This window comes from Vanellus vanellus (genome assembly GCF_965231255.1).
Source record: "Vanellus vanellus genome assembly, chromosome: 6".
NCBI classification, from domain to species: Eukaryota; Metazoa; Chordata; class Aves; order Charadriiformes; family Charadriidae; genus Vanellus; species Vanellus vanellus.
In genome coordinates this window covers 58,224,973-58,246,639 of record NC_138911.1, presented here as the reverse complement: position 1 = coordinate 58,246,639, position 21,667 = coordinate 58,224,973, and the positions used below count along the sequence as shown (strand labels likewise).

At 39.2% G+C, this 21,667-nt stretch overlaps 1 protein-coding gene across 1 annotated transcript in view; it reads left to right on the top strand.

The window, feature by feature from the left end:
- Nucleotides 1–208: 208 nt before the first annotated feature.
- ADSS1 (adenylosuccinate synthase 1) overlaps nt 209–21,667 on the top strand; it is a 30,260-nt gene continuing 8,801 nt past the window's right edge. The window contains exons 1-8 of the mRNA XM_082484773.1: nt 209–474; nt 14,648–14,750; nt 16,204–16,266; nt 17,045–17,095; nt 17,441–17,507; nt 18,860–18,967; nt 19,321–19,402; nt 20,350–20,476. Of these exons, the coding sequence (XP_082340899.1) occupies nt 292–474; nt 14,648–14,750; nt 16,204–16,266; nt 17,045–17,095; nt 17,441–17,507; nt 18,860–18,967; nt 19,321–19,402; nt 20,350–20,476 (784 nt within the window). The 5' untranslated portion in view covers nt 209–291. The remainder of the gene's footprint in view (nt 475–14,647; nt 14,751–16,203; nt 16,267–17,044; nt 17,096–17,440; nt 17,508–18,859; nt 18,968–19,320; nt 19,403–20,349; nt 20,477–21,667) is intronic.

Below are 21,667 nucleotides of genomic sequence, written 5' to 3'. Positions count from 1 at the left end.
ACTCTGTGTGTGTGTGTATGGGGGGGGGGGGAGAGTGTGTGAGGAGACTGTCCGTGCGTGACCGTGACCATGACCGTGACCGCGGCCGCGCGAGGCGGCCGTGGGGGCAGCCGGACCCGCACGTCAGCGCGCCGCGCGGGGCGGGCGGTGGCGGCGGCGCCGTTAAAGGCCGGCGGCGGCGGGGCGGCGCGGGCAGCGCGCAGGGGCTGGGCTGGGCGCCGGCGGGGGAGCCAGGCACAGCGAGGCGGCGGCAACAACAGCGGTAGCGGCGGCTCTAGTCACCCTCCCACCATGTCGGGCACCCGGGCGTCCAACGACCGCAGCAGCCACCCCGGCGGCGGGCTGAAGCGGGCGCGCAGCGAGCCGGGCGGTAACAAAGTGACGGTGGTGCTGGGAGCGCAGTGGGGGGACGAAGGCAAGGGCAAGGTGGTCGACCTGCTGGCCACCGAGTCGGACATTGTGTGCCGGTGCCAGGTGGGTGCCGGGCCTGGGACGGCCCTCCCCGCCGCCCCCCTTCCCCCTTGGCGCTTCGTGCTCTCTTCGGGCCCCCGCTTTGCCCCCCGCTCCCCTCGGCCCGGCGCCGTGCGTCCCTCGCGGGTCCCTTCGTTCTCTTCCGCGCTGCTCTGCCTTTCTTCCCCCCCCCCCCCAGCCACGTTTCCCTCCACCTTCTTCCGCTGCTCGCGGTTCTCTCCCTCCCTTCCCCGCTCCCCCCCTCCCCCTCCCCCTCCCCGCGCTCCCGCGGCGAACGGTGGGTCGCGAACGCGCCCCGGTGGGGGCAGCCATGTGCTCATGTGCTTCGCCCCCCCCCCCCCCCCCCCCGCCAACTCCTCCCCGGCTGCGCCTCGAAATGCCACTCGGAAAAAAAAAAAAAAAAAAAGCCCTGAACTATAAATATAAATAGCTGACCCTTCACGATAAGCGACACAAGATCCCGACGTGCCGCCCGGCGAAGGGGGGAACGGGGCCGAGCAGCGCTGCCCGCGGGGGGGGGGGGTATGAGACGGACCGCGTTGCGGGCGGCTCCCGGCGCTGAGTTGTTTTGGGAAGCGAAACCCCGGGGGCCTTGGGGGAGGGGGGGGGGGGACGACGACGACGACACATGTCAGGGTGTTCTCGGGCTGGTTGCTCCTCGGGGGGAAAAAATAATAATAATTAAAAAAAAAAAAAAAGATGAGCCGGCTTGAAGACCAGCTGCTAATAAACCTCATGAGTTTTCCTAAGTTTTACTGCAGGGGCTTTTTTTTTTTTTTTGGATAGACAGGTCATATTTCCCTGCAAAACGCCTGGAAGGTTATTCTACAAATGTTTTTAACTGGAGCGTGAGTAAAATGGAGAAAACAAACCCCACAAGTTATGTAAAAGTACAGGATTTAAACAGTTTGATGAAAACAGGGAACATCTTACATGGTTTTGCTTGTGTATATTTTTGAATTGAATATAATACAAGGATTCATAAAACGATGTATTTGCCTAGTGTAAACCAAATTAGACACAAAGGTGGTCCCAAATAATAGTAACAACTTTTAAAAGAGCTGTTTTCAAACATTAATTATGAACGTATTAAACCAGTACAGCTAACAATCTGTTCAGTTGTCCCCGTAAACTATGTGACCACATTAAGAAGTAGTCAGTTCAGTCCAGCTTAGTTGGTATGTACCACGGAATTTATTCTGCTTTAAAAGGCAAGGTAGCTACTGAAAAGCTACTGATATCCTTGAATCTGAGATGATAAATCCAAGGACGTTTGTATAATTAAGTATATTATGTAAATAAATGCTGTCATGCGAGTTAAATATTTAGAAGGTGGAGGAAGTATTTTCAATTGGGACACTAAACTCCCAAGATCACCCTGGGGAGAAGCTACTGTGCAAAAGTTAGCTGATGCACGTGTATTATCAGGACTATAGCTACTTTTGCATCTTTATTTCCCCCTTCCCCCTCAATAAGCTGTTGCTAGGAATTTAAATACAGGTCTCATAATTGCTTTGCTGAGAAAACAAAATTTAAAAGTTTTTAGCTGAGGAGAAGCATTTCATATAGGCCACAGTCAAACAATGCTTCCTTGTGGGTTTACTGCTAATTACTGCAAGAAGTCATATTGTTTCTTCTTAGACCTGCTTTTGAGGGATGCCCTGAGGCTGCTGTCAAGACTGATTTGCTGTCCATCCAGAGAACTCATTTGCAAGCATGACCCCCAGGTGCAGCTTCACAATACTCTTTGAAGGATACAGGAATATGCATGTGTGAGCTGAGGGAAGGGTTAGTGTGTTAACAACAGGCTAGACGGCTCAGGTGGTTTAATATGCTTCTGGGCACATCTAGATCATCCTTCTGTTGCCTGATGAGACCAGGGTGGATGGAAGGCAGGTGGATCTAGAGGAGCTCTGGGCTGTCTTCAGAATAGTGTTCACTGATACATGCATGCACACGGTTTGTATGAGACTACAATAGGATTAGTAATGCAGTGACTCAATGGAAGTATCTTCAGGATTAGAGTTTAGGAAGAAGGTAAAACATTCCATAAAATGAGGAAAATATGAATAATGATTTACTTTTGAGTAGAAAAATTATACAACTTAAGTGAGAAGTGATTTTAAAAATATTTAAGTGAGCTTTTTGCAAATATGCGAATTTGAGGATGCTTTTTAAAAAGATGTCATTTTAATAGCCGAGTATTTCATGCTTTCAAAGCCAATCATGCAAGTAGATAATAGGGTATGATTTTTGCCTCTCTTAGAACTCACATGGGACTGTTTAGTAAAGATATGCATGAGTGTAAGCATGTGAACAGTACTAATTATTCTCTCAGTGTGTTAATAGTAGGTGATTAACTTGCAGGCCTAATCAGTTTGAGAGGGACTTTATTAATGGCATGTACTGCCATAAAAACCCTCAGCATTTGGACCAGAATCTTGCTTGCTTCATATTCTTCCTAGAAACTAAGAAAAACTTTCTTAGTGCAGTTGCACTTATGTACTAGAATAGATTGCTTAAACAAGAAATACTGAAGGTCTCCCTTATTAGAGACTTTAGAAAAGAATCTCAGGAAAAGTTCCATCAGGATTTTTCCTGATACCCTGTCCAGTGTTTTCTGAGATGTTGATGGAAACAGTGTTCAACAGCTTTAGTCCTCTGGGAAATGAAAGTAGGGAAAGGTAGCAAATGAATGACTGAAAGGGGGATGTTTATGTCTTTTAAAACAATGTCTCAACTAGATTAATTCTTCACCACAGTAGGATAGTCTTTGATCTAACTTTTCTTAAAGCTGCCCCCCCCCCCCCCCCGCCCCCACCTCCAGTAGAATTTAAATTCAGGATTGAATTTGAAGAGCTTTCTCAAAATGGTAGTTCCCTAATATTTCTATGGAAGGAAATAATTAAACATTTCTCAAGTATTTTTAGCATGTTGATTTCGTGAGAAAAAACAATCTGTGACAGCTAGATTGCTGCAGAGGAAATGAAATGGTATTTCCTGGGATACTGGAAAGAAAGGCAAGCAGGCAAATGGGAATAGTGAATCCTTTACAGCAATAAGGGAGGCTTCAAAATATGTTGAATAAAGAAAAATCTGTATTAAAATTCTGGCCTCTGTAATTTTCCTGAGTTTTCAGAATTTAATTTCATGTGGATTGAAGAGTCTGAGTTTGCTGATGATGTTGGTTTCTGTTTTTCTCAGTACTTGGACTATACACAGTCTTAAGTACAAATTATGATACACAGCATAATTCACTTCATTTATCACGTTAGTGACACTGAAATATGTGACATAATTTAAATATGAAATCTTAGTTCACCTGAAGTAATTGATTTAATTTCACAAAGAATGCTTCAAGTGTACAGCTGAAAGAGGATGTTTCAATAAGGCTGAAAGATCTTTGTATATTCTTATAGATGATGCTGAACAAAACTTTTCAGTCTGCTTTCATTAAAATACCAGACACATAGGGACACACCCGTATAAACAAGCAGAAAAGGTGTTTCTAAATAAATGAATGACAACAGGCAGTTTAGGGCCCTCAAAGAACTGAGTAGGTTTGTCTATGTTTGGGTTGTTAATGGAGATAATTTTTCCTCTAAATTGCTCTTTCAGCAAACAGGCATTCAGGAGCAGAACGATCGAGGCTAATATTTCTTTCTTATTGTGATCTCCTGGGGCATAGAACTGCCACATTATGCTGTATAATACTTTTAATCCCTGGTATGTTTTCAGGGAACGGTACAAAGAGTTCAACCGCAAATCTTTTATTTTGATGTTCCCTTTAAAAACAGGTTTTGTGCATTTGTTAAAGCTTTTAACTGATAGAGTATCAGATGTAAAGAGGGTACCTCACTTTTTTCCAAGCCTTTTTAGCATGTGTCTTAGAACAAGAAGTCCTAGTGTAAGCTTAGGTAATTTGGATATGTATAATCATATTAATGAAGAGAGGTTTGGCATTGTTCAAAAAGTGGTTTCAGATTGTGATTTCTTCAGTGGCAGTTTGCATTCAGCTCTATGTTTCTCGCATCACTTCATACATCGTTGTGTGGCTGCCTTCAAAACTAGAGCTTGTGGCTGGTTTTACCTACCTGGGTTTTCATTAGATAATTTTGCAGATCTGATTTGAAGCATGATCAAACAAATAGTCTACTGTCACAACTGCTGAGATGATGTGCCTCCTGATGCACCATGTAAACTAGATCTGTTCCCAGAAAGTCGTATATAGAACTGCTGTAGTAAGTTCACGGCTAACTGAGGACAGCTGGTGATCATACAGATCTGGCTGTTTCCTTCAGCTGAGACTATGTAAGGTGCACTTGTAGTGATAGCTTTTTACTGAACACATTCACTGTACAGTTCTTCATGGGTATAAATGGAAAAGGAACTAGCATGCATTGGCATAAATGGCAGAAGTACCATACATCTTTGCCAATAATGGTAAATTATTCATGAGACGCTTTCTCCTTTATAGTACAGGTTTGTGCCAAGAATGTCTAAGAATTCCCGTTGTAATGGAGAGTAAACAGTTCTGCCTTTCCTGATGTTTTCTTGTCCAATACGTTGTTTTTCAACAGAACATCCAAAAACATTGGAGAAAACTGCCCATATAGAATTTGATAAAAAATTTGAAGGGGAGGAAAGAGAAAAGGATTTTCCAACAGCTCAATGTGAATGATACAAACGGTGTTGCTAGTAAATTAGTAGAGCCCCTTTGATAATAATCATTACCTGGAGTGATCTCGGTTACTGAACAGGTTGATAAGACAGTTGCTGCACAAATGTGTGTCTTTCCTTCACTTCATACCAAAACCAGTGACAATGGTTTAGCAGCAGGGACTAGTCCAAGATGGTTTTAAAGAATTTTTTTTTTTTTTTTCCCAAGCCTTCATTTGGCACTGCTGTTTCAGTGCTGCCCATGCCAATGCTGTATGTGTCAGACCTGTGACACTTCTCACGTCTGGAAACAATCTGCCTGATGTTATCGGCATTCCCTTGAGAACTGGCATTGAAGAAATAAGACCAAATTTTAAGAATGTGATTGCAATAAGAGCTGTTATTGAATTTGTTCAGCTTCTCATATTAATGTAATTTTATTTTTCACTAAATATGCAGTCACTTTTTAAAACATTTCCTCTATCCAAGTCAGTATGCTTTCAAGTTAAGAATTGCTTTGGTTTTAAATAGAGATCATCTGATCTTTTGAGCAGATCGACAAAAATTATAGTTGATACTGAAGAAAAGCTGAGGAGGTGGAAAAAGGTAACAGAAAAAACTGCTGTTAAGGTCTTTAGTGGTTGAGTAGTTCGTAGTCATTTGGACCAAAGAGATTTAACCAAGTTGCACACCACAGAGTGGCTGGTTTTCCTGATGCAGTGATCTTAACAAATAAGAATGAGAGGGGCTAACCCATAAGAAAAGCCTAGCAATGTTTTGGGTTTGAGATACCATTGCAACATTAGAGAACAGCCTAGGAAATGGTGAAGGGAGGTGCCTGAGGCTTATGGTACAGTTTACAATACAAATAACTGTTGCATATTATTGCCAGTTTCTTTTATTTCCTTGTTCTAGTGTTTTAATGAATGCGAAGTAAATGCCATCTATATTAGGATTGGTACTTTGAGGAATGCAAGGGAATCTACTGTGGGCAAGTGATCAAATAGTAAAAGTCAAACATGGCAGAAATGCCAGAAAAGTTTTTCTTGGTGGTTTAGGCGCAAGACAAGGCGGTTTCCTTTATTCCTCTGTTGTGCTGCTGACATGGCAAGGCAAAGCAGCCACACGTTGTTGTGACTGTCCCTATTGATCGTGGGCTGCTGGAACTATTTGCAGCGGGGATTAAATTAGGGCAGCGCTATGTAATGATTATGCGGAGTTACGGGGGTTTATTGGCTACTATGTGTATGTATCATGTATGTGTCTCCTTTCAGTGAGTTTTATCCCTGATCTTTAGTATAATTTCTCCCTACAGGATAAAGTAGCACGTAAAGACTTTAATCTTCTAATGATTTAGTGCTTGATGATCTTCAGTGAAGAGACTGACCTTGGAATCATGAGTGTGCAGTGACTGCAGGACTATCGTTTTCGATTTCTCTAATGTTTGGGAAGGTTGATAATCCCATTTGCACATACATGTACATTCACACAGGCATATTTCTTCCTAAGTAATTTTTTTGCAAGATTGCTTGCAAAAAAGCAAGTAGGTTTTATTTCACTATTTAACACAGGAGAGGGTTCATTAAGCGCGAGTAGTTTCCTTAGCCGCAGTAAAGAAGTCCAGCCTTTCAAAACTGAAACTTTTTTTTTTGCAGCAATCTGTCACTTACAAGGTATTTTACCCAAATTTTATTTTTCATTTTGCTTATACATACTTACATGCTACACTATATCATTTAGGCTTTAGAGCAACACGGTAACGCTGCTATTTTAAACTAGCCTCTCCTTTGGGCATCAGTGAGATCATCTCAGGACCACCAGGATTATAAATACTGTATGAGAAGGTCAGGTTTAAAGTTTCCAAATCTCCATGAGAAAGCGAGCTTAATTTTCAATCCCCTTTATAAAGCCTGATAAATTTATTATCCTCTACAAGCATCAAAAGAAAGCAGCTGAAAATTAAGCTGAAATGACATCTGTTCTGTTTGATTCTTGTTGTAACTCACTAACTGTTGTTAACTTGTTTACAGATATAAGAAAAGTTACGTTCATATCCTTGGATCATATTACTTCCCACAGGGATATGACTATGCTTCTTCAGAAGACAGGACTAAAGATGAGCAGACAAGTCTAGCTTTTTCGTGTTTTATTTCCTTTATTTTAGGATTCTGCTAACACTAGTCAGAATGCTTTTTCTCCCATAGCATTTCCTGTCAATATACCTTGAACTTGTTACTTTCTTTACATCTTCTACTGGAGTTAAGTGTGTGTTTTGTTGTAGTGGGCTGTCATAGTAGATTGCTTTTACGTGGTTTGCGAAAACATTAAATTCAGCTTGAGACAAAATAACTAGAGCTTAAAGAGTGTCTAGTTTGCCTACACTGACTGCTGTTTAAAACCTGAGTTGAAATAAACCTGGCTTTTCCAGTTGCGCTTTTCAGATACTTAGGAAGACCAAGGTATCCATATAAGTTAGGGTCATTTTTCCTTTGTAGTAAAGGAAAAATACTACGTTATTAGTGCAAAATGTGATAAAAGCTTCAGGTTTTTTATATTTGTGCTAGAAATAACTTTAGATATTTCTTTAAAAGGTCAAAAGTTTTTCTTGGTTCTTCTCAAGATTGTTTGTGTTTGTAATCATATTATCTCGCTAGGCTTTGGAAGGTCTCCTTCCATGGGAATTCAGGAGTTCTTGAAGACATCCTTATTTTAATTGGGAAGGTGGGTTCCTGTGGATTTTGTTCATTCTATGAGACAGTGAGAAGGGACGCTGCAGGAGCACACTTGTACAGATGCAGGAATCGGACATAGCAGTTCTGTGAAAAGTTGTTCTTACTTGGAACTGTTACTGCAAATGTTCTTTGGGAAAAAGAGCAGGGCAGACTAGGTTTGGCTGATGATGATTGGTGACAGGAGATAAATACTTGCAACTTGTTCCATCCAGTTCTTTGTCACCACCGTAGCTTTAAAAATCACTGCTCCCTCAGTTCTTCTGGTCTAAGTATATTTCTCTTTATTCCCTAACCTGGCTCTTTCCAGTGGCTTGTTTTTAAACAAAAAAAAAAGTTATGATCAGCTTCTTGGAACTGAGTTGGCATGAGTTGGGTGCTATCAGGCAATAGTTTAACTGGAAAATTTAGCACAAAAAAACTTCCAGTAAAGAAAAATATAACAAGCACCTGTAGCATCAACCTCCCAACCAGAATGTATAGCACTTTCAGTCATCTGACAAAAAAGCTTTCACACAGAGGTGATTTTGTGACCTTGTGTCTAAGGGTCTGAGTGTTAAAAGCACTTAATGTGTTGCATTTGTCTGTGTGTTGGATTTTTTTTTTTTTTTTTTTAACCAGTGATCTCAACTCACTTGCAATGGTGTAAATCAAGGGGAATACGATGAAAGGCAATGGATTTGTATTATTTTAAAGTTCATGTCAAAGCCAGTTACACTGGTAATGCTTATTAGTTACGTTTATTCAAGTTAGTTCCAGGCAGTTACTAATGTAAGTTAGAAATAGCCATTGTTAATTGAATTGTAAAGGGAAAAAAGAAACAAATTGTGTAACAAAGCTCCTCCTTATTTATTCAGAATCACATATGAAATGCTATAAATGGAAGAAAATTACTCAATCCAGATAAGAAATATTTTACAGTCTGTTTCATAGTATGATGAGAGGTCTTTGGCCTGCAGATGCAGTTGAATTTCAGAAAATGTTTTGCTTCATCAATGGATGGGATTAGTAGAGCTGGGACACTTGCAGTGAAAAGAGATAGACAGGAATCATAGCATTTGTTTTCAGATGCAGTCTTCCCAAACTGTTGGTTTCTAGCTGGTATTCCAATTCATAGATGATAAATTCATAGATTATAATGCCAGAGGGGATCATCTTGTAATCTTGTCAGAGTACCAAGGACACAGTATTCTAGTAGCACTTGCACCACTGCCAAAAGGAGTGGTAATACAATCTTTCTACTCCTACTTGATATTCCCATTTATACGTGCAAGGTTTGCCATAGGCATATCAGCCACTACTGAAAGTGTATTCAGACACCTCCACATGCTTCAAGGAAAGATATCTCCCATGCAAAGTTTGGCCTACCTTTTTGTTTCTAATTCATTTGTTCTAAACCTGGTCATGACATTTTATATGTTCACTGCATATACCAATTGGCTAAGGAGCTCAGACTGCTGCGTACTGCTGGTATACCACTCAGGGTGCTTGTATCAGCTGCAGATATTCAATAATGAGTTCCTATTTTTTTCCCCATTGCACTGATTAACATTGCTAACTGGAAGAGGGTGGGACCCATCAGAAACAAACCTGTTTTTTGTTCATCCTCTAGTTATAGTTTGAAACAATTGTCAGGTTTTAAGGCATTTTATATGTGCTGTGTTGATTTTTCATATCAATCTAGTTTGTTAATCAAGTTATGTTTGGGTGTTGTGAGGAGCACTGAGCAAATGAAAGATGGGCTAACCAGTGGAAACCAGTAGAGCATCTGGAAACACTGCTCTTGCACACACAGAATGCAGTCTCCTGCACGCTAGCTGGCTGGCAAGAGCAGGCAGAAACATATCTGAGCATCGGGATGGATCTCTTTCCTATTCAAACATGGATGATAAGGCTAACTGGGAAGAAGGAGTTCCTGCTGCGGGTACTGAACGGCCTCACTGCTGCTCTGAATAGAAATTCTGTTTCTACCTTGGGATGTTATGACTGCAGATAATAAAGACAATATTTTAAAAACAATACAGAACAAACACCAGCCTTAAACGACTGAGCACTTTGGAACGTGAATTTGTTTCTTCTTTTTTGTAAGTTCTACTATAAAAAGAGAAAGACTGCATGTTCTCCTCTGCCAGCCTGTTTATAATAACTATTAATTCCTTGAAAGATAGCATTTATACCAGCATACAGTTGGTAACACTGTTAAAATGTAATAGCTTCTCAATTTAGTGTATTGATGCAGTTCTTGTGTTCATGTACTATGGAATAATAATCAAAGTACATCATTGCAGTGCAAGAATCCAATATCACAAGTAGATCAGCACATAAAAAGCTTGGAAGTGCTTTTCTTTTTAAATAAACTAATGTTCTGAAAAGAACATTAGGATGTTTTATGAGGTAGCTTAAGTGCCTCTATTTCCTTTGGGGACTGGGACAATATGTAACTTTACACTGTGATTATTAAAAGTCTGAAATATAGATTAAAAACTTCCAGGAAAAAAAGAAAAATCCCATTTTTATCTGAGTCTGACTTAAACATTCTTTAAACATACAAAAAAAAAAAAAAACAACAAAAAACGCAACTTTATCATATAGGATTACTCTGATTTGAAAATAATGCCTAGTATGTTTCCTGTTGTTTAACTCTTGAAAAAACAACATGTTGCAGCTCTTTCTATTCATTTAAAGTCTGTTTTCCAGCCTGGAATGACAGGCACTTTAGGTTATTGAATTTAAACCAGGCTGCTGGTGGTCTGCTGGATTTAACAGGAAAGGAAGCATAGCTGCAGCACCACAAGGTAGTAGAGCATTCCTTAGGCAAAATATATTGAAATTATACATACTTAATACTGTTAATAGAGCTTCAACTTCTAGCACCTTCAAAGTTAATAAAAATGGATTTGTTAATCAATGTGGGTACTTTCAAATGGCTGAATACTAATTTTCCACTGCAGGCTAGGAATGACTTCAGTGAAAGTTATTGCTTTCTTAAATGCCTGATTTAAATGTGAAGAACTTTAACAGTAGTTGGTAGGTGCTAGAAGCAAGCATTTGTCTGCTCTGAAACTTTAATATAGCTGATACAGAGAACAACAGCTATGGCTGCACAGTCAAAAAGTATTGCTGTATATTTAAGGCTTTGTATTACTATAGTAAGGTATCTATCCTGTTGTCTGACATGCTTAGTATTTTTTAGTTCTTAAGTCCCACTTCATTGCGGCAATTTGCTGTAATTGATAGCCCCAATCACCTGCACCTCGTTTCCTACATTTGGTACAGTTTTAACTGAGTCATTAGAGATTAAAGTGGCTTAACAGAAGGGACACAACTGCTACTGAACATGCTGGAGTCACTGCGGGAGCAGCGAGGAAGGTACCAGATTGAAGTGGATGTTAATGTTAAAGCCTTCTGGAGCTTCAGCAGCTCACTTAATGGTTCCTTCTTGAACAAAACTTGCCGCACTAGAGTAGTTCGATGGGAATCCTGAGGTTTCCGGATTTTGGAAGTGAATGCTAATTGATGTTTCTGGTCATACCATCATTTGACAGTACAGATGATGCCAAAGTGGCACTGGTGATTAATCTGTCAGAAGTTGTTGCCTTAAGGTTCCCTTTGTTAGAGAAGTTTTTGAAGAACCACAAAAGAAGGCAGATACCATCTCTGGAGACCTAAGAAAGTGCAGCTGATGAAAGATAAATAAAATTCAGGTGCAATCAGTGGTGCACAGCAGAGATTCTGATAGCTGGGTCTGGATATTAAATGGAAGGTCATTATGCAGAGCCGCATTTGAGGCAAAGGCCAAGCAGAGACACCATAGGCCTCTTGGTCCAAGTGGAAGCATGCTGATGGTCCACAGAAGACTGTCACTAGGTGTGTTAGTGTTGACACCACTTTAATGAAATACTATTTGAGGAAAAGAAGGGAGTTTTTGTGGTTACAGTGTACCAGGTAGTTCTCTGCACGTTCAATCATGTAATCTTCAGATTAAGCCCATACAAACTTTTAGATTCCCCTAATACTTCATCAGCAAAAGGAAAGGCTGACATAGACTGCATATTGACTCTCAGAACTCAAGTAAAATTAGAAAAGAAATAGGTATCGTTAATATCTGAGCTATTAGACTGCCAATATGCTGCTAGAATATCTATGGAACTAAACATGAGAAATGACTGAGATGATCAAAGGATAAACAAAGTATCCCATCAGACCAGCGGTATGTTTTGCAAGTTTTGTCATGTCTGTTGGGCAATGCGGTGCTCTGCTACCGCTTTAATTGTGTTTGTAAAAATGTAATTAATTGAACTGTAAAAAATATACTCGGAAGACACTTGTTTAGGAAACACAGACCAACATGAGCAGTGCACAAAAACAGTTCCAGAGCTGTCAACACTAGTTTTAAATTAGAGAAGTGCTGTTTTATAAGGTCTGTCACTGAATTCTTGATTTATATTGTCTGTCCTGAGGGACTGAAAATGGATTTGGAGATTTTGGCAATTAAAGGATGTATCACATCTGCTGAGGTTTCTGTGCTTCAGTGTTTTTTTATGTATGCCAGCTTTCACAGTTGATTAATGTCCCTTTTTAAGCATTTGCTAAAGAAAGAGACACCATTTGTCTGGGTATCAGTTGTTCAGGGAAATTTCCAAAAGCATGAACTACCTTTCATAAACGTTCTCAGACTGGTATATTCCACCTCCTAAAATTTTAGGATACAAGAAAACATGATTATAATTTAGGAGTGCTGTTGTCTCAGACTGTGAGTCCTCAAGCCTGATTTCATTTGTTTGCATTCATGTTAGTTAAGAAAAGCAGAGTATAACTATAGTATTAGTGACAAAAAATACTTTTGAAGGAGCCTCATTCCCCATTTTCTCAGGAAACGCAAAAGTTGTTTTGTAGTAGAGATTAAATCAGTGTTAAAAGGAGTTCATTCTTTTAAAGTTTCCATCTTGACATCACCTATAGGCAAGCAGAAAAGGAAAGCTGATTGCGTCAGAAGAAGTTACTAGCTTCTTTCTCAAGCCTGAAACAGCTGAAATAAAACAAACTCGTGTTTCAACCAGTGCAATCCATCCAGTCTCAGACCTCTTAAATATCACGTAAAGGAGCATCCTGCATGACTTATTAACCTGCTAGATAGTTCAGTACCTTTAACTAGATCCAGGTTCCCACAACTGGCTGATTATGTCGGGGAGGCAAGCTAAATACCCAGCATGGTTCTGCTTTCTTCAGGATTCTGCAGACAAGTTACCGCTCTGAGGTAGCAAGACACCTGAGAGTTCTTCCCAGCCCAAGGATGAGCCACCCGGCAGTTTGCTGAATCGAATGAAATTTGTGCATACACCAGTCTTTCTGTTACGGCTCCTACTCTGCTCTCCCTTAGTAGCTTATCTGTTCGAACTTCATTGTTGAGCTCGCATCTTCCAAAACATGAGAATTACTTTTGTCATATTTAAAGGCATGTTTCTTAATGTTTTCCTCCATCCCACTGCTTAAAAAAGTTTGTTTGTTTGTTTGTTTGTTTTTTATAACCAGTAGCTTTTATTTTCTTATGTTGTGTTTCAAAATATATCCATGTTTTGAGAGGGATGTCAGTTGCCATTTTCCTGTGTATTACATGCAAACAAATGGGCAAATGAGTAAATAAAGAGTAGACAAAACTCTGAAAGAAGTTGTTATATGTTATATTATTACATTTTATAAACGACTCTCCTTTCTCAGAGTTTTCATATAACAGCACCACTCGTTCAGCCAACACTGTTATTTGCAAATTACTAGTGACTGTCTCTGTTCTCCTTCCAGCAGATGCCTTCATTCGAGACACTTCTGCATCATTCAGACCTCAAATCAAATCCACAAAGATTTGTAGTTATTTTGGAAAATGGAAGCCCTGTAGCACCACAGCAGACAAGTAGTCAGATTTCCCAACCATATCAGTAGGAGAAAAAGTTACCTTGTGACAGGACAGTGACAAACATTAAGCATGTTGAGAAAATCTTTAATTTTTAAAACACTCTACTGTTCCTGTTCAAATCAGCTGATGACCTTGAATTACTCGCTTCTTCCTAAGTTGTTGTGTTGTCTAATCATTCTCTTCTAAAGCCATTTGTGAAAATTCAGTTTCTTGAGAAAAATACCAGCTCCCTTTCTCGGGTCTGATAGATGGTTGTATAAGCTATGAACTGTAGCAGACTCCATAAAGCGGTAGTGGTGTTAACTGGGAAGAACATCCCTTGTCAGGGAGAGTCTACAAAGACTGTGTGTGCTCCCAACTTTATACAGACCTTCCATCTTGAACACCTAGAGAAGCAGTAGCTGTTTGGGGGTAGGTAGGCAGGGAGAGCTTCCATTCAAAAGGACATCTTGGGTGTTGTAGGCCTAAAGCCAAAGAAATGACCGTGCACAGAAGATGCCCCAAAAGAATGTGCGTGTATAGGCATGTCAGAGACAGGACTCCGTGGGTGGTAGTTCAATCCAGTTTTGTTCCCAGAAAGTTTCGGTTCTTTTCTAGCTTCTGCCTCCATTCTTGCTCTGCTCCAGTCCTGCCTTGACTCCGTGGTATCGTTCCACTTCGTAATTCTACACGGTCCTGCTGAAATCCTTCAGCCCCCTGATTGTCCTGTCTGAGCCCTTTTTACAATAGTACAGCATCTCAGGAAACTATAACATGGAGAAAGCAGTGGCCTAAGACACGAATGTATAAACAAAAAAAGATGATCTTGTCAAATCATCTGCTGAGAGTTTAGAGCGGTAGTATAAGACCATTAATCTGATATTTCTTTCTGTTGCAGGGTGGGAATAACGCAGGCCACACTGTGGTTGTTGATGGGAAAGAGTATGATTTTCACCTGTTTCCTAGTGGCATCATTAATCCAAAGGCAATTTCTTTTATTGGTAAGAGTGTTATTTTATTTAATAAATTCCAAAATTCTATGTGGTGGGTAACTGCAACCATATTTTCTAGTAAAGAAAGCAAAGAAAGCAAGCAAAGAAAAACATAGATGACTGTCAGTCAGATTTGCTTCAGCTGTTAGACTTTTATTTCACTACTGCTTTAACATGAAGAGTTATTTTATCTTCAGTGTCACTTTAGTGTCTGCTACTAGAAAACGGAAAGAATGAACCCCCTCTTTCCACTGTGTTGTTCTTTTCTTATAGTTATGGTACAAGTTTGGATCCCACCCTCTACTTGCACACTCCTTTTATACTTGCAGAAATACAAATGTTGTACTTTGAGGACACAAAACCTGGCACTTAGGCTAAATAAATAATATCATTCATCTCTGGCATCTCTGCTGACTTTCCAGAAATAGGCCCCAGGATATAGGGCTCTGCTTGGAAGGTCATCATCCAGTCTCCTTTTTGTTCCCATTACCAGCTGTTTAAGGGGATATTCATGTTTCACTGTAAAGCTATTTGGTGCAAATGGCATCATAAAAATTTTTGCATCGCTTACTGGAAGTTAAACTCGTATTCAAGCAATACGCAAATTTAAGCCTTATGCTTGTCCAAAACTCTGATTCTTTCTGACAGATAAAACGTACACAGACTGTGCCAGAAATTAGTGTAAGTTTTAGTGAGTCACGGAACTGTAATTGCAGTTTTGTTCCATTTTATAATTTCCAAATGAATGATTGAAATCTATAAAATATGTGTTTTGCTCTCTGCTAAATATGGCCTATTCTCCTGCTTTCCACTTTCCTCCCTTGTCAGTTAGTAAAGACTATGACTTAAGTTATCCTCAATTGAGGCTGAGGCAGACCTGCCGATATTTCTGATGTTCCCAAGAAGGAAGCTGCAGCTGTTTCCAGCCCACTACATCACTAATCCTCCGCGTCTCGTCAGTAATGCTCTGTATTGCCCGGGGATTCTACATTGTAGCTCAGAAGCAGGGAGAAGGCATTGCTGGTGTATTACAGCGTAGTTTGAGCTGAGTTTAAAGCAAATACGTGAATACTGAAGAAAGTTGAAATGCCATCTCATAGGCTGTGGGTCAGTGTTGCAAGGCCACGGACTTCTTTGAGCTTCTGCGAGTGAACAATTGAGGCTGAAGTCGTGGTGCAAAGTCTGTCACAAACAAAGACAAGAATGCGCTTACCTCAGCCGGCTTTGGCGTTCACATCTGAAACAAGCGAGCTCTGTTTTTTCTGATTGTGGCAGGCTCGTAGCTGCTTACCCAAAATGAGGATTTATCCAAAAAAATTCTCAAGATCACTTTGTGCGAAATGTGAGAAACTTAGTCTTACTTTTTAAATAAAATTTCAGACAGCAACTGTTTACGTGTCTTAAATCCTAAGAATAAGTATTTCATTTCTTGCTTTAAAATAAATCATTTATATTCCCAAAGGTAATGGAGTGGTTATACATTTACCGGGCCTGTTTGAAGAAGCTGAAAAGAATGAAAAGAAAGGTTTGTACCGAGTAATTTTTAACCTTTCTTTATACTGGCAGCCAGGTTAACTTTTTTTTTAAGCATTTGTTTCTCACCATAAATATTCAGTGCAATAACATTCCGGATTTTTAATGAGGAAAGCAGTACTTAAAATCTTGAATTGTGTTGTGGTCTTCAGACAGATTTTCCAAAGCAATCTTTTCATGGGTTTTCAGGGAGTTTTATGGCATTTGATACTACATTAGATACGAAGTAAAATCCTAAAGTGTGTGGCAGAGCTCCTTTTGACCTCAAACTGGGATCATTTAACACAAGAGTTTCTGCGTCCCCATTTCTGTGCCCAAGTATAAACTCAGATGGTTCTGCTTTGAGCGAGGCTTTGGACAAGGTGACCTTCTAAGGTCCCTTACATCTTAAATTGTTTTATGATTCTATATATATAAATTCCCTATTTTCTGAGGCACAAATGGAGTTTAAGTGATTTATCATATAGCAAGTTAAACAAGAATCTTTCCTTAAAATAAGAATTGAGTGTAAACGACTGCATTCCGGCATTAAGAAGTGAGTATCTTTGTCCATACCAAAATGAGAATGCTGAAAAAGTAAAAAATGGGAGAAGTTTGTTAACAAAAACATTGCTGACAGACATGGCTCACTTACGTTTTACCATTTTGTCTACCGTCTTAACCAGGAGCTATATAAACTAGCAGAAAGGCATAGAAAAACTAACAGCAAATCTCAAAGGCTGACAATTCAGCGCAGCTGAAATCGTACTTTTCTTTGTGTCTTCTGACAGGTTTAAAAGATTGGGAGAAAAGACTGATTATATCAGATAGAGCACATATAGGTAAGTGATGATTGAAGGGGGGAAAAACTCACAAATGATTGCTTAGCTCATGGTGCTGAACTACATTATTACTTCACAGAGCGGTCATACATGTGAATCTAATACAACTTCTTTGTATCTTGTGTATCTGAAACATAATGATGGAATTTGTATCCGCTAAAGGGCTATTTTTTACATGTTTTCACAATGTTTAAGCAGTACTAGCTCTGTTTTCACATGGAGAGGTCTGTGCACTATCAGTGATAACAAAGGCACTGAGTCTTGAAATTATAGATGTCTGGGATTTAAAGAAGAATGTTTTTCTCCTTTGGTCTCCCACTATGTCCATTTGATTTTCCATTGTAGTGTTTGACTTTCACCAGGCAGTAGATGGGCTCCAGGAAGTGCAACGTCAAGCACAAGAAGGAAAAAAGTAAGTATTTTCAGCAACATTGTTAATAATTATGCAAATTTGAAAAGTTGGTGCAATTTTGGAAAACAGAAATACAATGTATCTCTAAAGAGCCTTGCTGATGTTACTAATTCTGTGATGCTCTTCTCTCCCGCTTACCTTAGTGAACAAACTCTGAGGTATTACTGAAAGGGCAGGGTATGAATTCTTATGTATTTCCATGTTCCAAATACAGACCTTTCGAAATTCCTACCAAATCCTCAAAACTCGTTTCCCTTAAAATGATGCTTCCGGTCCAGTTTGGTATCAGACTAGTGATGCTCTTTTGAATCAGGTCTGAAGCATTTGCGCAATTAGGTTCCACACTTGTAATTGTTAATTGTATATTCACTTACACTTCATGGAGATATTAGTTTATATTTTAATTTTAATCTTACACTTTAGCACAGTAGTCATACTTCATTCATATTTCATTATTCTGGTTTCTGAAAGAACAAAGGTTTATGTGAACGCACTGTATTTTCCTCTCTGTTAGTCTATTAGTTTTTGATCCCATTGGGCAATTTCAACCAAAATTAAAATACAAGATGAGATCTCAAAATTACTGTATTTCTAAAATGCACATGGGAATAGGCAAGCAGGTAGGGGAAACAGTTTCGTTTTTATCCTCATCAAGATAAAGACGGGCATTTCTTACAATGAGGATGGTGAAACACTGGCACAGGTTGCCCAGAGAGGTGGTAGATACCCCATCCCTGAAGCACTCAAGGTCAGGTTGGACGGGGCTCTGACCACCCTGATCTAGTTGAAGATGTCCCTGCTCATTGCAGCGGGGTTGGACTAGATGGCCTTTAAAGGTCCCTTCCAACCCAAACTATTCTGTCATTTTATAGGCTGCAGCAAGAGTTCATAGGGACAGAAACGGTATGAATGAGCCAAAGGAAACCAACGTGATCACTCACAGAACTGTTTGTTATTTACAACTATAGGCAGTGCTACAACTGTGATGTTTCCTATTGTTTGTGCTAAGGGATGTAGTAGTACCACAGGATAGTATAGTAACCAATATTACTGTATAATATATGTATATGCACACATAGTTTCAAGTAATCTTGTCTCAGCCAGACCCGAGGCTTAGTGCTGCAATATTTATGCAAATCCACCGAAGCAGGAAAGTTGCTATATATTTATTTTTATAGAACTTTAGTAATTTTTTTTATGTCTCAGAACTCCTCCTGCACGATACATGGTATATTGAAGAGCTCTAACAAAATTGCTTAGTATAAAGCATATTTTTGCATATTATGCTAAAAAAAAGCATGCTAAATTTATGCTAAAGCATATACGTTTTTGGGGGGGTTCTTTTTAATTAGTATTGGCACCACAAAGAAGGGGATTGGACCAACATATTCTTCCAAAGCTGCACGAACAGGTCTTCGAATTTGTGACCTCCTTTCTGACTTTGATGAATTTTCCTCAAGGTAAAACTATTTTCATTTAAATATTATGTTAAAGAGTGATACCTTTTGGCCGACAGATTTGTTTTTAAGGAGATGTTTTTAAATACGTGTCTGAATTTTGTATATAAATTGTCTGGAAGAAGAAGAAAACTGGAAGGAATGTGTATGTATATTTCCTGTACTTCACAGAGTTTCTCATAATTTAAAATGTAATGTTGTACACTATGAAATGCACTGGTTGAGGTATTGAAGTTCTGGGTATTTTCTCCCTATAGCTCTCTGTATATACTGTATATAATATAAGCTGAGTTTTTGCCAAAGGTTCTATGAACTCAAAGAATGTTCTTCCTAGTTACGATTTCAATATTTTACAGATTTAAAAATCTGGCACAACAATACAAGTCAATGTTTCCCACGTTGGAAATAGATATAGAAGGACAATTGAAAAAGCTAAAGGTAAGGATTTAACACTTATACTTTCCCTGAAACTGAACAAATATTACAAAAGAAAACAGCAATATTTATTTTAATTTTTTAAAAAGTGTACCAGAACTACTTATTAATTAATTAATTTAAATGAAAAAAGCATATCTTCATTATACCGTTTAATAAGCAGTAATGCTTTGTGATAGAATGTTCTCTTATTCTGGGCATTAAAATAGATTTTGTGGATGATTTAATTCTCCTATAATATTTTACTTTTTTTGACATAAAATAACTCTTGTATTAAAGTAGCCAAGAGAACGCAGGGTGACACTTGCGGTTAGTAGTCTTCAGCCATGACTGACTGAGGCTGTCTGAGAGACTTACATGCTTACTGAAGAATTGCTTGGAAGCTGTGTTTCAAGATCCTGTTGTTACAAGAAAAATGTCTTTTTATAAATAAATTCAGAAGAGCCACTGGTAAAACATCTTCTTTCATTAATATGTAAGAAGAGAGGATGCTAATAAAATCTCTTAGCTTTCCCAAGTTTTGTCTGGTAATTGTTCAGAGCTACCTTTAAAGATATTTTTTAATATTCATCAGTAGTGGTTTTTCTTTTGGAGCTTGCACTCTTTCTCAGTCCCACTGTCAGTGTGTTTAGACTATAGACATGCTATATTAGAGACTATACGAACAAAATGAGGTATGTATACAACATCTCTGAATAGAAATGCTACAGAAATTATGGTATTCTAATGCCATAACAAGTTGTGTTTACTTATATGGGTGGTACAATACATTGATTTGCTTTCAATAGAAGATAAGCTAATGGTTGTATTTTTCAGGTAAAACAGAGTTATTGAAGCTGGTGTTTTAGAGTTATCTGTATGTTCTGTGTTTCAAGTGAACAAAGTGAACATGGTGTTCCCTGCTTCCAGCCATTGTCTGGGGAGGCTGACATTTCTACTCAAATTTGCAGGGGTATGCTGAAAAAATAAGACCCATGGTTCGAGATGGTGTGTATTTTATGTATGAAGCTCTTCATGGCTCCCCAAAGAAGATTCTTGTTGAAGGAGCCAATGCAGCATTACTTGATATTGACTTTGGTAAGTTAAATTCTAAATTTAATGCCTAAGAGGTTAGTTTTATTTTGATTAATTTTATTTTCATTTGAGTTTATATCATTTTTATAAACAGCAGGAAAATAGAGAAACAAAATAGTCTTTCCTGTAATGGGAACAGATCTCCCAAAAGTGAAGCACAGTAAGGCAGAGATTGCATCATGAACAGGATGAAGTGCTTAGGGTTTGAATATTGATTTTTACTGAAGTCTATTCCAGTGGAGTTAAAATTTCACTCCAGATATTCTTGCCTTTATTACTTCTAAATGTGTGTGCACATTGCCGTACATTGCAGGCACCCACTGCAGTGCTGCTGAATTAATTCCTCTGCAGTGGAGGGAAGATTAAACTGGTGCAGGTAACCTGTAAGTCCAGCTTCTTCAGTTGAATCCTGCTCTGCCCTTGTACCAAACAGTCTAATTAAACTGCTTTGGACTCCATGAAGGTGAAATGAAGAACTGGAGAGATGCTCCATTCCAGAGTCACAGTCTAGAGACCATGAATAAGCTCTGAAGGCTTAGAAAATTCACTGCAGATACGCGGAGCTACTTGTGTAGAGCACTGGGAACGTCACACTGTGAACTTCACACCAGGCTCTCTGTGGATGTTGCGGAAATACTTTCTGTGGTACGCAGGACAGTGAAAAAAGCTTTAAACAGCAGTAGCATCCTGTAATAGATCCAGTGCCTAATGGAAGTAGTATTGAGATTCTTTTCAATTTCTCCCTTGTGGGCAATCCCTCAGTGAAAGTTGCAGAGGATGAATGCGGAGAAGCTTACACATTGAAACAGGTCACACATACTTGATACCTCTTCAAGTATAAGAAAGTAGTGTATTTTCTTATTTGTCTTGCTCACAGATAATGCGCTATACAAATTGCCAGGATAAGTCAGCTATTTCAGTGGAAAAAATCTTTCATTTTGGAGGGATTTCTGTGGAGCTTTAGAAATGTAAATACATATTATTCACTACAGGAGGAAGCAATTTGAGGAAGAAAAGCTTAATTTCTTCCCTTAAAAGCAGAATAGGCACATGTAGTAAGAAGGATTTGCCCTGCTCTTTGGCTGCTGTTTCGGTTTAGCTTTAAAGCCAAACGTAGAGGTGAAAATCTCCTTTCAGCTCATAAAGGAAAATCAGTCTTTGTTTCTCCTCATTGCTGAAACGGGGTTGTGCTGT